Source organism: Brassica oleracea, chromosome C9 (genome assembly GCF_000695525.1).
Source record: "Brassica oleracea var. oleracea cultivar TO1000 chromosome C9, BOL, whole genome shotgun sequence".
NCBI lineage: Eukaryota > Viridiplantae > Streptophyta > Magnoliopsida > Brassicales > Brassicaceae > Brassica > Brassica oleracea.
This window is the reverse complement of record NC_027756.1, coordinates 5,366,203-5,385,360: the sequence shown is the minus strand read 5'-3', so window position 1 is coordinate 5,385,360 and position 19,158 is coordinate 5,366,203. Positions and strand designations below refer to the sequence as shown.

Sequence of the window (19,158 nt, the reverse complement as noted above, 5' to 3'; positions counted from 1 at the left end):
AAATAAAACTGTTAGACATAAATTTGCAAGAAATTATTGATTGATTTTTTGGAAATTTTTATTAGTAGTAAAATGATAAACTAATATTAAAAATATCAATAGCATTCCAAAAATATTGGTATATAACTTCCTTTTAGGGACTTTTCCTACATGTCAATTAACGAAAACCAATCTGTTAAGCCAAGTTAAACCAAACAAATACACATCGGACAGGAGGGTTTACTCCAGGCAGGGCCAAGATTAGCGTTAGGCCTCGTTCTTCGGATCGGGTTCGGGTAGGTTCCTTTCGGGTCTGGATTTTTTGGGTCCTAAATATTTAGACCCAATAGATATTTAGAAATTTTTGGTTCGAGTTCGGATCGGTTCTTCTCGGGTCCGGATCAGTTCGGGTCCGAGTCAATTCGGATCTATAATTAAAATGTCCATAAAATACCCGTAATTTTTTGGATCCGAGGTGGATTCGGGTATTTAGGATCCGAAAAAGACATGACATATCCAATTCCATCAAATTTAGTTAATATTTGTCATATATATCTAAAATTTTACAAAACAATTTAAATTGAACTATTAATAATTAAAATAAAACATTTTTAAACTCTAAATTTTACATTTTAAAGCTTTATATTACTTAAAAAAAGTTCAAAAAATAATAACAAATGTTGTTAACAAAAAATATTTCAACTAAATCATAAAATAATATATATAAAATAGAACACAAAACATCATAGTTTTAGAAATATATGTTTTTAAGTCGGTACAAATCGGTTCTTATCGGGTCGGGTCTATTCGGATCGGTTCTTTTCGGGTTAGGGTCTATTCGGGTCGGTTACAGTTCTTTCGAGTAAAAAAATTAGACCCAAAAGATACTTGTAAATTTTCGGTCCGGTTCCGCGTCAGGTGTTTTTGGATCGGTTCCGGTTCGGATCTTCGGGTCCAAGTTAAAATGCTCAGGCCTAATTCACGTGGTCTAAAACGTCACGTCATGATTCGGACAAGCTGACATACTCGGGTCATCTTTAGAGCATGATTAACCCGGAGTTCTTAGAGTGGGATTCTTAGCGGAAGTTAAGAAACTGTTTCTTAACTTTTAACTAAAAAAAACAAGAACCGGTTCTTAAAGTCCTTATTTAAGAACCGGTTCTTAGCTTTTTTAGTTAAAAGTTAAGAAACAGTTTCTTAACTTCTGCTAAAAACCTCACTCTAAGAACTTCGGGTTAATCATGGTATTAAACCCTAGCACATCTAATGGGTTGCTTAATCAATTTTTTACTAATAAATGATTAAGCACCCCTCAAGCACCACTTATTCGACAGCTTAATTAAGTACCCCTCAAGTAGCATTTTTTATTTTTTAGGATATTTTTTTTTGTTTTAAATCCAAAAATTATTAAGCACCCCACTTAAGCACCCTGGTTAGTGTATTCACCTACGCTTGCTTGCACTACTCAAATGATCAAATCACGACCGTTAGAAGAAATATTTTTAGTATGAAACAACGGTTAGACTCGAACCACGTGTACTTAGCAGCACTTGCCGCGAACACAGCTGCTGTCACATTTTCTCCTTTCTCCTAACATCTGCAAGACTTACCGAGAAGTGAATAATATCCAAATCCATTAGACCATATGATCTGAAACGAGTGTGTGTATCGAGTCATGAGTCAACTAGCTGCGAGGACAGGTTTACGAGCTCTGCTTGTACACAGCAGAGTGAATCGTAACATGTTCATGAGGTGTGTTTCCGCTGTTAAAAATGGGGAAGACACAAAGAAACCAATGCCAGTTCATGACTGGTGCGGCGGTTTTGTCGATTTTAATATCCGTTCTGAGCATGTCCAAGGTGTGCGTTTGTAGAGGATTCTCGACAAGCTTAGAAAATATAGGATCCAGCAATATATACGTAGATTATGATTTATGCATTCTAAATCTTGAACAGTATACTTGATAGGAGATTTCAACATGAGGTGGAGGAGGATGTGTTCTGCGTCGGCTACCGAGAAGAAAGATGAAAAGCCGAGGATCGATAAGGTGAAGAAAGATCAAGACGGCGGTGGATCTGTGGCGGTTCCGAGTTATTGGGGAATAGAGACGGCCAAGATGAAAATTGCTCGCAAAGATGGGTCCAAATGGCCTTGGAACTGTTTTATGGTAAGTTTAATCTCACAAAAATTTTAGAATTGTGTTTAAATATATTTTGACAATGATGTGATAATATATATTTTGACAAGCATAAAAAAAATTTCATTAAAGAGAAAATGAGCTTTTAGTAAATTATTTGTGAAATCAAATTTTCATATCTGTTTAGTTATATAGCTATATATATCTCGAGTTTCGTAGAAATGATATTAAGCATCTAAAATAATGTATTGGAACAGCCGTGGGAGACACATCAAGCAGACTTAACGATAGATTTTAAGAAGCACCACGTTCCAGAGAATATGGCCGACAAAATCGCGTACGTGATAGTCAAGATCCTCCGTGTTCCCACCGACATATTCTTTCAGGCATGATCCTCGCATGACATAATATTCATGCATGCGTTTTGTATAGACCATTTCACGTTCAAATCTTCTTACAAAACTTTACTATTTTGTCCTCAGAGACGTTACGGATGCAGAGCAATGATGCTAGAGACGGTAGCAGCAGTACCGGGAATGGTAGGAGGAATGCTCCTCCACCTAAAATCAATCCGAAGATTCGAACACAGCGGAGGTTGGATCAAAGCGTTGCTAGAAGAAGCAGAGAATGAGAGGATGCATCTAATGACGATGATGGAGTTAGTCAAACCCAAATGGTACGAGCGTCTTCTAGTGATACTCGTTCAAGGCGTTTTCTTCAGCTCTTTCTTCACTTGCTACGTGGTTTCGCCGCGGTTGGCTCATCGTATCGTTGGATACTTGGAAGAAGAAGCTATACATTCTTACACGGAGTTTCTTAAAGACATAGATGATGGGAAAATCGAGAACGTTAAGGCGCCGGCGATTGCAATTGATTATTGGAGGTTGCCGGAGGATGCTACGTTGAAGGATGTTGTCACTGTGATTCGTGCTGATGAAGCTCATCATCGAGATGTCAACCATTTTGCTTCCGTAAGTGTAGTGTAGTAGACACACACGAACCATTTTTTTTGCAGTTTTATCTTGAGAACTATATCGATTAGTAGTATGTGATTTTTTTCAGTTAGAGTTGTGTGTTGTGAGCTGTTAATATTGCATGTTGAGTTATTATTTCGCAGGACATTCGTAATCAAGGAAAGGAATTCAGAGAAGCAGCAGCTCCAATTGGTTATCACTAGCGAAAAGTTGTTATATTACGTACTCTAGTTTTTAAAATCGTTTTGGAGTGTGATGATGAATGTACTGCACATCTTGGTTAGCATAATGAAACTAGAATCGTGGAAGCCTGTAACTTTTCAGGTTTCCAATAATAGAGAATAATATTTTATTAATTTTTAGTTTAATTTTAAAACGATGTAAATATAATCAGTAGACGTTAGTTTATATTTTATATTATATTTTATAACGGTTTAATATGGCATAACCGTTTTTTTTTTGTTCTGCAACAATATGGCATAACCGTTAAAAAGTGAGTTTGTGTCTTTGTGATACGTCTTATAACATTGTTTTATTTTCTATTTTTTTTTGTGTGGTGTTTATGTTTTATTCGCTTTATAAAAAAAAACAAGTTACCATTGGCTTATAACAGTAAATCTTTTTCCTTTTGCCTAAGCTTTGATAAACATTAAACCTGCATGTTGAAAAAACAAATTAGTGTTAGCATTAGCTAAATCCTTTATATACTAAATCACAATCAAATTCTGACACATAGGAAATGTTTAAAAAAATTATAAAAAAAAAGGCAAAAAAAAAATTGCAAAACAGTTTGTCTATTTATCGTTTAACTGATATTTTTATAAAATTTTAAAAAAAATCTTACAAATTCTCACACTAAACCTGCAATCTCACCATTTTGGAATCGTTGATCTCTTTCTCCTACACTTAACTTTATCTCTATTGCTTTCAGAAATTTTTAATTCTTAAATTCTGTGTAACAGCTTCTAACCCTTTACAAAATGTGACGTGGAAATGTAAACTTTTATACATGTAGATGATCAAAGACTTTTACTGGCGCATACACAATATCGAATCTACAATTTTTGATCCATATCAACAGAATTTCTGGCGTAATGGTGGCACAACAATAGTTTTCAAAAATCCTCTCAATATATTAAGAATTATTTTTTGTTGAAATGGACGGGTAAGGTGAGCGTACTCCAAGTTGGCTGAAAAGCCCATGTTAGTAACTCTAAAAACATCAACCTCTTCAAGCTCAATTCCTAATTTGCATGATGTTAAATTATTTTTTCATAACCTTTTTTCTCTTCTCTTCTAATCTAATTATTGCTTTTTCCTCTGTTGCTTTTAAGATATTGACCAAAACTACATACCAGGTGATAAAAAAAACAAGTCACTAATTTTAATATTTTCAAATTGGACTATATCAATTCTCTTTTTTTTTTTAAGCTTGATTATATCAGTTCTCAATTGCTGGAAATGCTTATTTTGTGTGGTGGTGATAATTCAGGGAACAAGACTAAGAAAGACTCATCGTAAATACACATACAAGGCTTTGAAATTTTCAGACGTGCCACCAGTAGGGAAAAAAATGTGATGATAATTAGAAGGCAACAAATGTACTTTAAGTAACTCAGGTGAGGTCATAGGGGAAACCAAGAAGACTCATGTATTGTCAAGATGAAAACCTAATCTGATCAGGTTGGTCTTCTTTATTTTTATTTATGTATTTATTTTGTTTACTTTGATCAATATATACCTCTTTGCTATTATTTTTCTTATAATACAGTAATCAAATTTGTAGATTTTCTTAGAAACAAAAATGTTGAAACAAATATAGCATTGAAAATGATAAATTGTAAAGGATACAATGAAAGAAAAGAAAAGCATTCATAGGAAAAAAGGGTAAAAACTTCGATTTTTCTTATAATACAGTAATCAAATTTGTAGATTTTCTTAGAAACAGAAATGTTGAAACAAATATAGCATTGAAAATGATAAATTGTAAAGGATGCAATGAAAGAAAAGAAAAGCATTTCATAGGAAAAGAGGGTAAAAGCTTCAAAAGATACCAACTTCAATTATCTACACAAACAAGGTTGGTATTTTAATTGTACTTATGCAAAAGATATGGTCCAAATGCTGAGAAGATGTGAGTTTGTTATACTCGTTTGCCATGCTTATGTAAATTGTATTTTGATTAGTTTTGTGATTATTGTTTCAGTTCGAAAGGAAGAGTTGTGGAACCGCCTCCAAAGTCACGGAGGTCAAGAAGCCGTAGTCCTAGAAGGAGAAGTCGCAGTCCCCGTAGGAGGTGAGTTGCAGGGACTTCGTGGTTTATTATTGGATTAGCCCTCGTGCACGTCTGAATACTTGTAATTGATTTACATAAACTTTAGGTCCCGAGATGATTATAGGGAAGGAAAGAGACTACAGGAAGAGGAGCAGGCGCTGCAGGTCTCTTCCTTTTCCAACCTCTTTATTTCATGTTTGTTGTAAATATTATCATGAGTCCAACTATTTGACTTGCTAAAGTGCGTCTCCTGCTCGCCGCAGCCGCAGCCCTAGAAGTGCCTCCCCACCAAAAGCCTCTCATGAAATGCGAAGAAGCAAAGAGAGGTCTCTGACTCCTCTTCCCCGTAGCCGTAGCCCAAGAAGCCCTTCTCTTGAAAAGGCCTCTCCTGAAAGGAAGAGAAATGATAGGTTCCCATCTCCTCGCGACAAAGCTCGTAGTCAATCTCCTTATGCTGATGTGGGTAACAGTACACTTTATACAAAAAACCACCAATGGAAGTTGATTTCTGAATTGTGTTCGGTTATATCACTTGCAGGAATGACTGCATACTTAAGAAGAAGACATGGTGTATCAAAACATGTTTGCTTGTGTTGATGATGTTTTATCTCCAAGCTTGGGAACTTCTATCTTCTGTAGTATGCTTGCTTTCTGTAGGTGACTTAAGCTACTACCTTGTGTTTGTTTCCTGCGATCGTTCCTTATCCAAGTTCATTCGAGTTTCCCTGATTCATTCCTCAGCAAAGGCTTCAGAAAAGTGAATCTCTATTCAATCCAAAGACTAAATCACAAAGAACTCACTTATAACATAGTTTTGATTAATATTTTTTTTTTTTATCTTGTGAGAGTATATGATTACAGAAAAATGTCACACAAACTCGGGTTGCAAAGAATATTACAAGTGGAAAGAAACGGATGATCACTCATTAACACCGCTTTTTCTCAGTCGCTCTTTTCCACCGAGCGTTTGGATGATAGCTTCCAAGAGCTTGATCTCGTTATCACGTTTGGATATCTGTTCTTGCATCCCTCGGAGCTCCTCCATATGCAGCTTGAAAACCTCTGGAACAATATCATCAAACCAAAGAATATGAAACCGGACCTGATGCAACCTAGCCAGGCACCGCACTGATAAATCCTAAACATACGTACTTGTGGTGTTTTCAAGCTCTTTTGTGACCTCTAGGGCACGTGTTTCAGCAGTTTTCTGAGAGGATTCAGCTTGGCGTTTCTCTGAGCGAGCATGAGCAGCAGCTGTGATGGCAGCATCTAGTTCTCTTTCTAGTGTTTGTACCCTTTGCTCAAGAACCTAAACCAAAACATTGAAAAGAGTACACAAGCAAAAATTATTGCTCTTCCACACTTCATGGGGAAGCCTCAAAAGGTCTAGCCTTTCATGATTTTGTGATCATTTGCAGCATCAATAGATCAAAAAATCAAAGCCACAAGCTCATTGGTAATCACTAATCCAACTAGTCACAAGTATTCAGGGGTTGTGGTTTGGTGGTTCAGGCACCAAGATTCAAACTTTCGAGCTCATGCAGCACAATGAAACTGACGAGTTTCCAAATTCACCATCTTATGCTCACACTGACTCAATCTAACAGAGTAGCGAGGTTTCAAAAATATCAATCAGATCATATCCACAAAATCACTGAGTCAATAATGATTAAGCAGATCGAGCGATCAAATTTAGTCAAATCATCAACGAAAAGAGAGCAACTTTTCAGCCAATTAACCTCGATAAACTCCAGATCAATCGTTTTTTAAACGGACCTTGATGGTTCGGGCTTGCTCGGAGACGAGAGAAGCTCTAGAGAAAGTGTCTTCCTCAACGAAGACAGCCTTTTTGAGGAGAAGCTTCTGGAGAGAATCGAGATTCGAAGCCATCTCCGTTATGTTCTCTAGTGAACCTCTCCATCTATCCTCGCTCCCTCCCATCTGCTCCTCCATCGGAAGGATCTCCCTTTCTCCTTCCCCGGAGACGAGAAAAACACGATCAAAAAGATTCTTTGGGCTTTCTTCCTCGGCCCATTTAGGCCTTTTCGTTTTTACCAATAAGAGGAGAGCCCATAACAATGACGTGTACCAATGATATCACTGGAACTGATATTAAAACCCAGCCCGTCAAACTTTTTGATTGCGTTGCCACGTGTCGAAATCACGATCACTTGTCTTTTTTGACTTAACAAAAAAAAATACAAATTAGGAAGAAGCTCTTCTTTATCGTCTACAAAAAGTTTTTCGATGAATCGATACCAACTCTAGGAATCTGTTGTTTTTATTATCGTTCTGGTTTATTATTTGATCGGTGAAGTTTTGTTCTGTGTACAGGTGAGCTAGCTAATTTGGTTGAGACTCTCTGGGGGTTTTGATCGTTCTCACGTTTGGTAGAATCTGTTTCGATTGGGTTGGATTTGAATTTGTGGTTCGTATGCTCAATGATTGAGTAGCAGCTAATTTTCTCAGATTTGATTTTTTTTTTTTTTTTTTTTTTTGTGTAAAATGCATTTAGTGATTAATTCTCATATAATGACGTGGGAAGATACAAAGATCTCAGATCATGGTTTCACTTTTGCAACACATGATGGTGTATGTAATAACCTTTCCCTCAATAATAATATTCTGGATGATGGAGATAAAGAAAGCGATGATTTCCTCTATGGCTGGGGCGACACTGAAGATATGGACAACATGCTTAGGTAACATAACACAATGGGGGCTCGTCTCTTATATGAAAAACATGGTAACTTTTCACCGAGCTTACACCTGTTTTTTTTTTGGAGCTGTGATTCATCTTTCGGCTTGGACAGTCTTAGTAATGAAGATGGTTTGGGCTGGTTCTCTTCTGCTCAGCCAAATGAGGATACAGAAGCCCCGATGACAGATGATATCAAACCAGATACAATGTTGGGAAATCAAAGAACCCTTATGTTGCAGGTTGAAGACTTTTTGAATAACAGTGAGTGCTACGCTACCATGGTGTTGAAGATCTTTTGAACAACAGTGAGTGCAACCCTGCTCTAGGAAACTCTTCAGAAAATGTATATGATACGAGTTTGCAGAAGGAGGATATGTTGATGCTGGTTGATGAGGTTAGTTAGTTTTCCATTTAATAAACTTTGCTTTCCCAACATTGTGTCTGGTTTGATTATTTCCAATGCTGAAGTCTTGATACTCTTCCAGCAATTCATATCTGTGCACTTTCTGTTGTTTACAGGCTAATCTTGGGAAGAAACAGACAGATCATCTTCACCATTTGGATGGGAAAAGTGATGGATACTCGGAAAACAGTTTTACATTACAACACAGTGGTATTTCTAGTGAAAGAATGGACGCAAATCAGTATTACCCACCATCCGTATTCCAAAAACCAGGTGTTCCATGCTCAGATCTCAATTGCGAGCAGCCTTCAGATCATGCACAATCTATTGAACGCTTACAAGGTCCAACCATTGATGATCGGTGTAGGAAGGGCTTTGAAAAGATAGCCAACTTGCAGCCCGGGCAAGATTCGCCTCCTTCTTTTGCTGCCAGTACCAGGAAGAGTAGCAAGACAAATCCCATGGTGTTTTCTGATTCTGCTCCTATCCAAAAAATTGGGCTTGAGGATTACCACAGAAAAGCTGCAGCCAAATTGGAACCAGCAAACAGGCAGGAAAGTTCTTGTGTTAGCTCTGTAGTGGATGGCATTTCACTGGAAGCAACAAGTTTTCGCCAACTTCAACAAGTTATAGAACAGGTACACCTTGTCAATAGATAATAGATGATACAAGTATAATAATATCCTGTTAGCTCTGTTTATCTTAATAAACTTACGTGTACATTTGTTGATGTGCACTTTGCTTGCTCCAGTTGGATGTTAGGACAAAGCTTTGCATAAGAGACAGCTTATACCGACTGGGAAAAAGCGCGGAGCAGAGACATACTTGTATGAATCCAAATGGCGGAAACAGACGGGTCAAAGATGCAGGCTCGCATCTCGAGACAGGTGAAACAGACAAGTAAGCACCAGCTGCATCCTTCATCCTTTATCTCGTGTTGCATACTCATGTTTCAGTTTGTGTAGATTCTGTCTTTAATATCTATATCTGTTCTCATCCAGGTATGTTGGATTCATGGATATAGAAGCTGATACAAACCCTATAGACAGGTCCATAGCTCATTTGCTGTTTCACAGACCCTCAGACTCATCTCTTTAGTCAGATCATGACGTTCTCTCTTATAAATCTCATCCAGTGGTAACATAAACAAACACTTACTTTTTACATACAGCCATTCAGACTGTACCGCCCAGTGCCTCATTTTAGTCATCATAATCTCTACAGGTTCCTCAGCCCAATAGTAGTCCGAGTCTGAGGATAGAGAAACAAGAGGAAACTCGGAGAACTTAGAACCGAAAGCAAGTGACAACAGATAATGATGTCAACCGAAAGCTGGCTCTTTCAGTGTTGTAGTATTCGAGATATGGTTGTTAATACTAATGTTGACTTTGGCATAGCTCAGGTTAGTTACCTAAGCCATGACTGTTTCTTTCATTAGAATCATGGATTTTGTAACGCAGTTGGGATAATCTCCTAGTTTTAGATTCCGGTTCGAATTTGATTGTACACTTGGTTATTCGAACCGGGTCTGAAACATGCATGTGCTTTGCCGTTGTAATATGTTCAAGTTGCTAAGTAGATATTCTCAGACCTTAGGAGATCTGCAGCTTCTTCTTCTCTCATGTATTCACACTAGTTGAGGTTTTGCTTCCATGACTTCACCTGTAAACCAGCTGAAACCGTTAATGTCTAAACTGGAGATAACCATAGTTCCAATAAGCAGAACCGTGAAAACCAAGAAAAGAGATAACATTTGATAAGGACTTCACATAAGCTTGTAGGTCTGGCCAATTTACTCTTTTTATATCATGTAATACGAACATGAGCTTTTAAAAGCCCATAGTTTTTCACATAAGCTTGTAAGTATGGCCCATTTATGCTTTATATAAATTTATTACTCAGTTAACTAAAACTAGGTTTTTAGCAAACTCGACGATTGTTCACGTAGCTTCTTGAGCACCCGCCGCTTCCGTCAACAGGTTTGTTCATCGCTCCGTTAACGTGCGGCGCTTCTTTAGATCCTTGTAGCTATCTTAGTCTTGTGTTCCCCGGTGGTTTTGTATAATGTTTCTCACACATCGCACTAGGTGGTGCAAGAAAATGGAATCATATTTGTTAATTCAATATCAATTGACTCGAGTCTTGAGCTAGTTATTGCTTTATTCATTACTTTGATTTGATCTTCCGGTTGATATCTGTGTGTTGATGCCAGAATGGATTCTCAGATCAAGCACGCCGTGGTTGTTAAAGTGATGGGGAGAACAGGTTCGCGTGGTCAGGTGACTCAGGTAAGAGTGAAGTTCACAGACTCGGACCGTTTTATCATGAGGAATGTGAAAGGACCGGTGAGGGAAGGAGACATCCTCACTCTCCTCGAGTCCGAGAGAGAAGCCAGAAGACTCCGTTGATTCTTATGCAAAGTCTACTCAAGATTTACATTTTGATGGTCATTTCTCTTTTTGTTTTTCCCTAAGAAAACTGCTATGTGTTAATTAGTCTTTATTGTTCAGACAATGTTCGAAGAATTTTTAAGACTAAACATATGTGCCACTATTATCATCAATCCATCATCATCAACTTAATTTCTAACGCGTACAATACATTTGATGGTCATATAATGTAAATGCCAGAGTGATTAATTACCGAGTTACGGTTCATAGTTATTATAATTACCAATTTAACCTCTTCTCTGCGTTTTTATATGTATCCCAAATCATTTGGAAAAAGAGCAATTTCCGACTTTTACTATTCACATCATGTTTTTCATGTTTTTTCATACCCAAACAAGAGACGAGGGTTAAATACGATCTAAACTTGACTAACATTGCGTTAGTCAACTATTAAATTGAACAAAATGTAAAATTTCCTTAGTTATACAACTACGTTGTTTTGTTCAATTTAACGGTTGGCTAACGCAATGTTAGTCAATGTAGTTTTTACATACAAAGTTTAGAATTCAAGTCTATAATTCAAATTAATTTTTAGTTTAAACCGTATTTAGCACTTTTTTTTTTTTTTTTAGGTACGAAAATGCACAAAGCAGGGATAAAAAATGACCTTTTTCCCCAAATCATCTGTCTCTCTATTACCTGTCTCCCCCACACGATCATCCATCCTTTATAATTCAGTTTCTTTCTAAAGATCAACTGCAAAAAGACAGACAGAGAGAGAGAGAGAGACATACCAAATCCTTCCTCCTGGTAAGTCGATTCTCGATCTCGCTTTATCCAAATGTTTTGTTTCGTTTCTTCTTCTTCTTCGATTGAGTATTATCTGATTCTCTCTACGTCGTCACATCATTTTACAATCTCGCAAACGCAGAAATTTAATTAGCTATCGCTTGTGTTTAGCTCCCGTTTGAGATTTGACCGTATCTGATTCTCCCCTTGGTTGTTCTTTGTTGGTGATCTGATCTCGTATTGGCTTTGTGTTTATACAATCCTTATCTATATTGGCATTGTTGAGATCTGATTCCACGTGGCTGAATATTTGATTTAGATAATCTTCAAAGCAGAATATACAGGTTGTTCGGTTTTGAGTAACGTTTTGTTATTATTAGACTTTGTGCAGCATCTTTTTTGGTTTTGGTGGCGTTTGAGACATCCATATAATGTCTAGCGTAGATGATTTGAAAGGAAACGTCACTAGTGAGGCAGAGAAGTCGATGCCATCATCACATCAGGAGGTTTCCATCTTAATTCTCACACACTAGAGATAATAATGGGATCAAATGCTATGATCTAACTCTTTTCTTTGATTGCATTTGTGTAGGAGGCTGCTGTAAAGAACAAGTATGGAGGGCTCATGCCAAAGAAACCACCTCTCATTTCCAAGGTAAGTTTCATTTATCTTCTCTAATAAGGAGATTTTGTGTGTGGTTCTGAGGTGTGCGGTTTTGTATCAGGATCATGAGCGAGCATACTTTGACTCAGCTGATTGGGCTCTTGGAAAGGTATTGACTGTTGTTTTGATTCGGGTTTTCAAATATAGAGAGTCCCATTCTCATGTTGTCATTGTAAACAGCAAGGTGTTGCTAAGCCAAAGGGACCCCTCGAAGCTCTTCGTCCCAAGTTACAGGTATATGAGCCTATAACCAAACCACGATCCAGCTTGTATCTTTCTATCTGCTGCTTGTTTCCTATCTTAAGATCTTCGTACCACTTTTTGCAGCCAACACAGCAGCAGACGCGATACAGGAAGTCTCCATGTGCTCCATCCGATGGCGGTGAAGGTTAAACTTTCACATCTTATCATCTCCATATTCGAAGCAAAATTTTAAGGACTTACTGATCAATCTCTTTGCTCTGATATCATTACAGATGGAGGAGGAGCTGCTCAGGCCGAGGGAGTTTCCGGCAACGAGGAGTAGAGGCAGAGAGAGAAATGGAAACTCTTGTGTAATAACTTTGTTATAATCATATCTTTTGTCTGTCCATTTAAAAACTAACATCTTAAGCTTGATCGCATAGCGTCTCCAAGTTCCAGACATTATCATAGTTCATTACCAGCATTTTTCTCAATTTACGCACAAACTTTTCCCAAATCAAAACCAAATCCATCCTCAAAAGTAATGAAAACAAGCTCAAGCATATGATTATACAACAATGATTCTACATTTGTCTCATATTCAACCAATACACAAACCAACCAAACGAAAACTCACTTAGATGACAGAAGAATCTCTGGTTTCTTCGACTTGCTTGGAGTGTTAACATTCGACGACCCACCAACACTCTCCGCAGACGCAGTCTTCGCAGCGGCCCGCGCGCTTGCATCAAGGCTAACTAAACTCCTCGTAGCCAGAATCGCCTGCGGGTTCAAATCATGAGAAGCTCTTGCGTACAACGACCTCACTGCATTGGAAGCTGCGTCTTTAACATCTTCACTATTCAACGGACTAAGCAAGCAGTGACCAAGAATCCGTAGAATCGGCTGAAGCAGCTCCCACGGAAGTGGAATCCTCACACCTCCTCCTCCAACTCCAACGCCATTAGAGCTAATAACCTGTTCCTCCTCCTCCTCCTCCGCCTCGATCTCACTGCTTCCATTTAAAGAAGACGAAGAATCAACAAATCCATTAGTCAACGCCAAGACTTTATCTCCCTCTCCATCGATCTTCTCCTTGCAATCGCAATCTTGACCCGCCCAAGCGCCAGCTAAGCTACACAGCTCGAGCTTAGACCAAGCCGGCATCTGAGAGACCTCCTTGAAGTAGCACTGCATCCCCACGCCGACGATCCCGGCGCGTTTCGTCGACTTCACCGCCACCTGAGGCTCCAGCTGCGGCGACAGGACTCCAACGGAGGCCACGTGGTTGGAATCACGCGATCTATCAACGCCGTTTCGCGGCGTGTGGTAGAGAGACGGCTGAGAGAGATCGGGGATGTGCACGAGTACGCCTTTCCCGGCGCGTGATTTCACCTCGGCGGCGTAGATAGCGAGGAGGACGGCCTCGAATCCGGAGAGGGAAGGGAGGGAGGAGGAGTCCGACGAGTGGATTCGAGATAGGTAGGTCCCGGCGAGTAAAGGGAGGAACGAGAGGACGACGAGGCGGAGCGGTTGATCGGAGGAGAGGTAAGTCTCGTAAAGCCACTGACAGAGCGGGTCGGAACCGGATCCGGAGGATGGATCGCGGAGAGAAGCCGAGATCAAGGAGTAAGCGGGGCGCGAGGAGAGTAGCGACAGCGCTGGGCGATCGGAATCCGCTAGCGAGGAGATCGGAGCTTCGTCGCCGCCGGAGAGGAGAGATGAGAGGGAGAGGATGCGAGAGCGCTGCTTGGAGACTGACTCCCACCACGAATGCATCGGATCTCGGTCGGAGGCAGTTGCGGCGGAGGGTTTGAAACGGTGAGGGGTGGTTGAAGATGACGGAGATGGTGAGCCGCCGTTAGGTTTGACGGAGAAGTCCATCGTGGGTCTGCGTTGTGACAAGAGGGGAGTTTTCGCTGGATTGTAGCGACACCGAAAATGAAGGGAGGATTTTAATTAAATTATTTTCTTTAAGACGATGAGGACTGGTAGTTACAATTTGTTTCTTGTGGGGTAATTCGGAAAGTTTATGAAAGTTATGGGGTGGTTTAAGAGCGTAAAGAACTATATGGTCATCTTACGTGGGCTTTCCAGCTCACGGCCCAATCACTATAATATGATTAATTGTCATTAATCAACTGCACCTTGTGGACTTTATTTCCCACCGAAAATTTGAACTTTCTCAACGCCTAAAAACATCCGTTGGGAGGAAACTTTTTTTTTTCAGGAGTTCTTAACTCATGATTTGACACTTTATTTTTATTTTTTTACACTTTTCGGTTAATAACCAACTCTTATATCTTTTATATTTAAGAAACGTTTCTTACTTTTTTTTACTTAAAAGTTAAGAAACAGTTTTTAAGAATCTGAGTTAATCATGGTCTTAGTTACCGAAGATTTTGTATTTTTTGTGCCAATAGGACCGAAGGAAATCTCACCTTATCCACATTACAACCACAATCCCTTATTTACATGCACGTCCACGTCGTCGTCATCATCATCATCATCCACTTTGATCTCCAATACTAAAATCTAAATCTCTTCCTTCTTCACCACCCAACCAATCAAAGACCTGACTACTCTTGAATTTTCTGAACAGGCAAAAGAGAAACAACAGGGTATGTTAATGGCGGCCATGAACTCGAGTGTTCTCACATGCAGCTACGCTATCTCTGGTGCTAGCTCAGCAGAGCTGAACCAGAAAGTGGGTTTGGTGAATTCATCAGTTGGTTTTGGTCAGAAGAAACAAACGCTTCCTGTGATCAAAGCAGCTCAAAGAGTTGGTGGTGATGATGTTAATGGACGAAGATCCGCAATGGTTGTCTTAGCCGCTACACTCTTCTCCTCTGCTGCTGTTTCTGCTTCTGCTAATGCTGGCGTCTTCGATGAATACCTCGAGAAGAGCAGAGCCAACAAAGTAAAGTCTTGAAAACGTTCTTAAATCTTGTTGGCATCTCTAAAGAAACCTTTTAGGCAAAGTAATGGTTTATTCTTGATGACAGGAGCTTAATGATAAGAAGAGATTGGCAACAAGTGGAGCAAACTTTGCGAGAGCGTTTACTGTCCAATTCGGAAGCTGCAAGTTCCCTGAGAATTTCACTGGTTGCCAAGATCTTGCCAAGCAAAAGGTTCTTTCCAACAAATAAATCAACCTTTTTCCTTTCTTTCTTTGTGAGATAGTTAATTGAAGAGATTATCATGTTCTTGGTTTTTGTATATGCAGAAAGTCCCATTTATCTCAGAAGACTTGGCGTTGGAATGCGAAGGCAAAGACAAGTTCAAGTGTGGTTCCAATGTTTTCTGGAAATGGTGAACATGTTTCTTTTTTTTTTCTATCCATTCTTGTATAAACTCAACAATGTATCTATCACCCATCTCTCTCACTGTCTTGATTCATCAAAGTTCTCATATCCATTTGAATCTATCAAGTTAACCTCTATTGGGAGATTAGAACCCAAGAGCAATGCATCTCACTGTAATCTAACTTTACCAAAGAACCTCAAGAAAGTTCATCTTCAAGACCTGACATAGTTATCATGTTTCTGTTGTTTCACTGAAACAGAGACTCTCTTTCCACGATAGTTAGAGCATGTTTATTACAGGTTTTTTAGGTTGGGTCTCTTTGCGTAATATAAGAGACTGTATCTTATATTACGCTAAGAAACCCAACCTAAGAAACCTAGGATAATCATGCTCTTAGTTATCATGTTACACTGTTATTGATTTAGCTTTTTTTTTTTTTTAACACACTGTTATTTATTTAGTTATTTAAAAGAAAATGGAAGAAAACTCTCAGTGTGTAATGAAACATTATTCGTTGCGAAACAAAGAGTTACAAAGAAATAAAACACAAACAAGGAAAGAAGAAAGAATCAGAGAGATGAAGGTTTCTCTTGCTCAGCAATGGAGTCACGAACTGCTTTCAAAAGCAGAGGCATTATCTTCTCATTAGCAACTAAATGCCAGTGTCCAAATCAAGATACTTCCCTTTCGAGAAATCCAATGCCTTTCCACCTGCATCCGTCACGATCCCACCAGCCTCTGCACCAAAAGATATTGCATTCAAATCAACATTCACATAAGGAGAAATGATTTACTATGTTATGTCACCTGTAACAACTATAGCACCAGCTACATGGTCCCAAATCTTCTCACGGTATCCTTTATGAGGGAACCTCAAGTATATAGCTCCATCTCCTCTTGATAATGCTCCATACTTCGCTTGGCTATCTATCCTGACAGGTGGCGCTTTCACACCGAGTTTCTGTATTATATAGCAAAGAGAAAACGTTGTTCAAATGCACTGTTCTAAAAATCGGTCTAGGCGGCAAATAAGCTAAACGAAACGATTGTTATAGAATCATTTTTAAAAAAAAATCGGTCTATAAAACGCGTAGTTACCGCCTAACAATATCTTGAGTAATTGATCAAAAGGTTGCAGAATCAATCACATTGAGGGGGGGGGGAGACAAAGAGAGAAGCAACTTACATTGGCAATGGAGCTGGATAGATCATGAAGAGAGTGAGCTCCTTCAAATGACTCAAAGAAGGATGCATCTGCAGGATTCTCAACGCTAGAGACATGTACTTTGACTGGTTCAGAGTTCGAATCTAAAGGCTGCATGTATGTCCCTGAACCGATTGTAGCATAGAAGAGACATCCTTTCTCGTCTGAAGAAGAAGAGTTATTGTTTCCTGCTATGGAAGCTAATGGCAAGTTTGGACAAGCAAGCACACCCAACACTACTTTTCCTTCCTCTAGCAATCCTAATGCTACTGCATACTGATCTCCCCTCAAAAAACTAAAATCCACCAAACAAGTTCAGTGTTAGAAACACACCAATATTTTTCTCAAAGATAGTTTTAAAGACTTTACCCTTTAGTGCCATCAATAGGGTCCAAGACCCAGTGTCGACCGTTAGGACCACCTTCGGAAGTGCCACAGTCAATGGCTCTGAGAATATCATCTGTTGATAAAGTAGAGTCAATGGGTTTGAGTAGATCCTCAGTAGCCAATGTGTCGTTGACGAGTTTTGTGATGCGCTCAAGAATATCCTGAGAACCATCCTTGCGTAGATCAGCTGAGTCCTATACACATAGTTTTAAAGACAATGTGAGTGAGTCCCTTAAAACATGAAAACATCTACATAAAGTGTTTGTTCACTCACCTCTTCAGCCACCAATGAAAAGAGTACAGAACTGAGTTCTCTTTGTAAGAGTAAACTAACAACTGCTTGTGAACCTGAAAGACACAACAAAAAGACAGTTACTATGTATTGGCTATGTAAAAAAACATTTCCAATCTCAGTAAGATTGAAACTAACCATAATCAGCAACGGTGACTGGACTTTTATCAGATTTTGATTGAACATCAGACTGCAACAAAGCCTTTTGAACTTTCTGAATCAACCAACCAAACAAAAAGATGATTATCATCCAAACAAAGGTGAAATATCACAAGATTCTACAGAAGAAATACATATTCAAGATGGGTTTTGTAAAAGAATCAAACTTTAAGAGTTCTGAGACAGAGGGGAAGCACCAAACCTGACAGAGACGAGCTGCGAGTGAAGCAGCTTTCTTAGCGGCATCAAGCTCTTTCCCATACGCCATTTGATGAAACTACTCTGAGAGTAACAGATAAAGGAGACGACTTTCTTCCGGATACACAGACACGATGCGGGGTTATATGAATCTCTTGATCTCGAAATTGATACTAATGTCTGAAACTGAACCTTCGTTGTCCGAAAGCAATTGTCTGAAATTGCAAAAGACAATTATTATAATTTTCCAAATTTACCGTATGCACCCCACGTACTTGTTTATTATCTTGAGTTAAACCCTGTATTTTAGTTTCTGTCAAGAAAAGCCAGAATTGCCGGCTTGTTATTTAGTACCGAACTTGGACAAACGAAAATAAAGGGTCAAAAATCAAAACTTTAAAGTTCATAGCTTGGTAGTTGAGTTATTGGGGATATCGCGCACGTGGATGTGGTGTCTGAAACATTGTGAAATTATAGGTAGTGAAGATTAAAAACGCATCTTTGATTAATGAAGCCCAAGAAAATAGTCTCTGACATTTATACAAAATCTGGTTTATTATAGCATCTCCAAAAAATACTCTCTATTATAGAATTTGTAAAACTCTATATTTGAAGTTTCAAAATGTTCTTGTCCAAAAGTAAAACTTCAAATTTAACTTTAAAATTATTTGTAATTTACACTATGATCTTTATATTTGTCATAATTAATATAAATTCATAAGAAAATTATAGATAACTAGCACATATATAAAAATATTATAATAATATTAATTAATAAAATTTTATATTAAAATATAAAATTATAAATAGAAATATATAATTAAATATTAAACTACAAGAAAATACCATATTATTACATAAAATTATATTTTTAATGCTTCATTTTCGGTTACACAAAATTTGTTTGGAAAATATTTTAGAAGTTCCGGAGAAATTTTACTAGATTATTAGTGTTGTTGTAATATTTAAATTTATGTAATAATTATGTCTTCATATATCTTCTTAAAAAAGTTTCTATTAAGTTTCTTTTGTAATATTCTTGTTGTCTAATTCTACTTTTAAAATATTATGAATCTTTTTTTTAATTTTAGTAAAAAAATTATGTGTAAAATTTAAA

The 19,158-nt window shown here is 38.2% G+C and overlaps 7 protein-coding genes and 2 pseudogenes across 9 annotated transcripts; 6 read left to right on the top strand and 3 right to left on the bottom strand.

Annotated features, from left to right (window-relative positions):
* Window positions 1–1,654: 1,654 nt before the first annotated feature.
* On the top strand, window positions 1,655–3,293 carry LOC106317810 (ubiquinol oxidase 2, mitochondrial). The gene is made up of 5 exons (XM_013755582.1): window positions 1,655–1,838; window positions 1,947–2,146; window positions 2,374–2,502; window positions 2,599–3,087; window positions 3,234–3,293. Exons 1-5 carry the CDS (start codon window positions 1,655–1,657, stop codon window positions 3,291–3,293), a joined length of 1,062 nt encoding a protein of 353 aa, XP_013611036.1.
* Window positions 3,294–5,202: 1,909 nt separating this feature from the next.
* LOC106314183 lies at window positions 5,203–6,271 on the top strand. The gene is made up of 4 exons (XM_013752107.1): window positions 5,203–5,224; window positions 5,297–5,386; window positions 5,472–5,529; window positions 5,629–6,271. Exons 1-4 carry the CDS (start codon window positions 5,203–5,205, stop codon window positions 5,960–5,962), a joined length of 504 nt encoding a protein of 167 aa, XP_013607561.1. The 3' UTR covers window positions 5,963–6,271.
* On the bottom strand, window positions 6,152–7,368 carry LOC106317811. Its single transcript, XM_013755583.1, has 3 exons — window positions 7,142–7,368; window positions 6,518–6,674; window positions 6,152–6,427 (listed from the first exon to the last, which is right to left on the bottom strand). The coding sequence occupies exons 1-3, from the start codon at window positions 7,316–7,318 to the stop codon at window positions 6,285–6,287; spliced, it is 477 nt and encodes a 158-aa protein (XP_013611037.1). The 5' UTR covers window positions 7,319–7,368; the 3' UTR covers window positions 6,152–6,284.
* A 201-nt stretch (window positions 7,369–7,569) lies between these two features.
* Window positions 7,570–9,770, top strand: LOC106317809 (annotated as a pseudogene).
* Window positions 9,771–9,782: 12 nt separating this feature from the next.
* Window positions 9,783–11,051, top strand: LOC106317812 (40S ribosomal protein S28-2). The gene is made up of 2 exons (XM_013755584.1): window positions 9,783–9,871; window positions 10,682–11,051. The coding sequence occupies exon 2, from the start codon at window positions 10,683–10,685 to the stop codon at window positions 10,875–10,877; it is 195 nt and encodes a 64-aa protein (XP_013611038.1). The 5' UTR covers window positions 9,783–9,871; window position 10,682; the 3' UTR covers window positions 10,878–11,051.
* A 455-nt stretch (window positions 11,052–11,506) lies between these two features.
* LOC106318030 lies at window positions 11,507–12,976 on the top strand. Of its 2 annotated transcripts, none has more exons than XM_013755865.1 (7): window positions 11,507–11,669; window positions 12,029–12,154; window positions 12,241–12,303; window positions 12,374–12,421; window positions 12,493–12,546; window positions 12,640–12,700; window positions 12,789–12,976. In XM_013755865.1, exons 2-7 carry the CDS (start codon window positions 12,080–12,082, stop codon window positions 12,836–12,838), a joined length of 351 nt encoding a protein of 116 aa, XP_013611319.1. In that variant the 5' UTR covers window positions 11,507–11,669; window positions 12,029–12,079; the 3' UTR covers window positions 12,839–12,976. The 2 variants fall into 2 exon arrangements, with proteins under 2 accessions (XP_013611319.1, XP_013611320.1); XM_013755866.1 differs by having other exon boundaries at window positions 11,555–11,669; window positions 12,040–12,154.
* LOC106318027 lies at window positions 12,964–14,462 on the bottom strand. The gene has a single exon (XM_013755861.1). It carries the CDS (start codon window positions 14,377–14,379, stop codon window positions 13,129–13,131), a length of 1,251 nt encoding a protein of 416 aa, XP_013611315.1. The 5' UTR covers window positions 14,380–14,462; the 3' UTR covers window positions 12,964–13,128.
* Window positions 14,463–14,995: 533 nt separating this feature from the next.
* LOC106318029 (photosystem I reaction center subunit N, chloroplastic-like) lies at window positions 14,996–15,956 on the top strand. Its single transcript, XM_013755862.1, has 3 exons — window positions 14,996–15,415; window positions 15,501–15,626; window positions 15,722–15,956. The coding sequence occupies exons 1-3, from the start codon at window positions 15,119–15,121 to the stop codon at window positions 15,809–15,811; spliced, it is 513 nt and encodes a 170-aa protein (XP_013611316.1). The 5' UTR covers window positions 14,996–15,118; the 3' UTR covers window positions 15,812–15,956.
* Window positions 15,957–16,271: 315 nt separating this feature from the next.
* On the bottom strand, window positions 16,272–18,261 carry LOC106318028 (annotated as a pseudogene). The gene is made up of 7 exons (XR_001265277.1): window positions 18,046–18,261; window positions 17,823–17,898; window positions 17,667–17,740; window positions 17,375–17,586; window positions 16,988–17,300; window positions 16,609–16,762; window positions 16,272–16,539 (listed from the first exon to the last, which is right to left on the bottom strand). The product of XR_001265277.1 is annotated as an SAL1 phosphatase-like (transcript).
* Window positions 18,262–19,158: the final 897 nt, after the last annotated feature.

What these genes read in the sequence shown, in the direction of transcription:
- LOC106317810 (XM_013755582.1), top strand. Translation starts at nt 1,655, where the DNA reads ATGAGTCAACTAGCTGCGAGGACAGGTTTACGAGCTCTGCTTGTACAC. An exon ending in CCACCGACATATTCTTTCAG is followed by an intron (nt 2,503 to 2,598) that starts GCATGATCCTCG and finishes TTTTGTCCTCAG; the next exon opens with AGACGTTACGGATGCAGAGC. An exon ending in ATGTCAACCATTTTGCTTCC is followed by an intron (nt 3,088 to 3,233) that starts GTAAGTGTAGTG and finishes ATTATTTCGCAG; the next exon opens with GACATTCGTAATCAAGGAAA.
- LOC106314183 (XM_013752107.1), top strand. Translation starts at nt 5,203, where the DNA reads ATGGTCCAAATGCTGAGAAGAT. An exon ending in GGTCCAAATGCTGAGAAGAT is followed by an intron (nt 5,225 to 5,296) that starts GTGAGTTTGTTA and finishes TTATTGTTTCAG; the next exon opens with TTCGAAAGGAAGAGTTGTGG. An exon ending in AAGAGGAGCAGGCGCTGCAG is followed by an intron (nt 5,530 to 5,628) that starts GTCTCTTCCTTT and finishes TGCTCGCCGCAG; the next exon opens with CCGCAGCCCTAGAAGTGCCT.
- LOC106317811 (XM_013755583.1), bottom strand. Translation starts at nt 7,318, where the DNA reads ATGGAGGAGCAGATGGGAGGGAGCGAGGATAGATGGAGAGGTTCACTA. An exon ending in AGCAAGCCCGAACCATCAAG is followed by an intron (nt 6,675 to 7,141) that starts GTCCGTTTAAAA and finishes GTTTTGGTTTAG; the next exon opens with GTTCTTGAGCAAAGGGTACA. An exon ending in AGAGCTTGAAAACACCACAA is followed by an intron (nt 6,428 to 6,517) that starts GTACGTATGTTT and finishes ATATTGTTCCAG; the next exon opens with AGGTTTTCAAGCTGCATATG.
- LOC106317812 (XM_013755584.1), top strand. Translation starts at nt 10,683, where the DNA reads ATGGATTCTCAGATCAAGCACGCCGTGGTTGTTAAAGTGATGGGGAGA.
- LOC106318030 (XM_013755865.1), top strand. Translation starts at nt 12,080, where the DNA reads ATGTCTAGCGTAGATGATTTGAAAGGAAACGTCACTAGTGAGGCAGAG. An exon ending in CTGATTGGGCTCTTGGAAAG is followed by an intron (nt 12,422 to 12,492) that starts GTATTGACTGTT and finishes CATTGTAAACAG; the next exon opens with CAAGGTGTTGCTAAGCCAAA. An exon ending in CTCTTCGTCCCAAGTTACAG is followed by an intron (nt 12,547 to 12,639) that starts GTATATGAGCCT and finishes CACTTTTTGCAG; the next exon opens with CCAACACAGCAGCAGACGCG.
- LOC106318027 (XM_013755861.1), bottom strand. Translation starts at nt 14,379, where the DNA reads ATGGACTTCTCCGTCAAACCTAACGGCGGCTCACCATCTCCGTCATCT.
- LOC106318029 (XM_013755862.1), top strand. Translation starts at nt 15,119, where the DNA reads ATGTTAATGGCGGCCATGAACTCGAGTGTTCTCACATGCAGCTACGCT. An exon ending in AGAAGAGCAGAGCCAACAAA is followed by an intron (nt 15,416 to 15,500) that starts GTAAAGTCTTGA and finishes TCTTGATGACAG; the next exon opens with GAGCTTAATGATAAGAAGAG. An exon ending in AAGATCTTGCCAAGCAAAAG is followed by an intron (nt 15,627 to 15,721) that starts GTTCTTTCCAAC and finishes TTGTATATGCAG; the next exon opens with AAAGTCCCATTTATCTCAGA.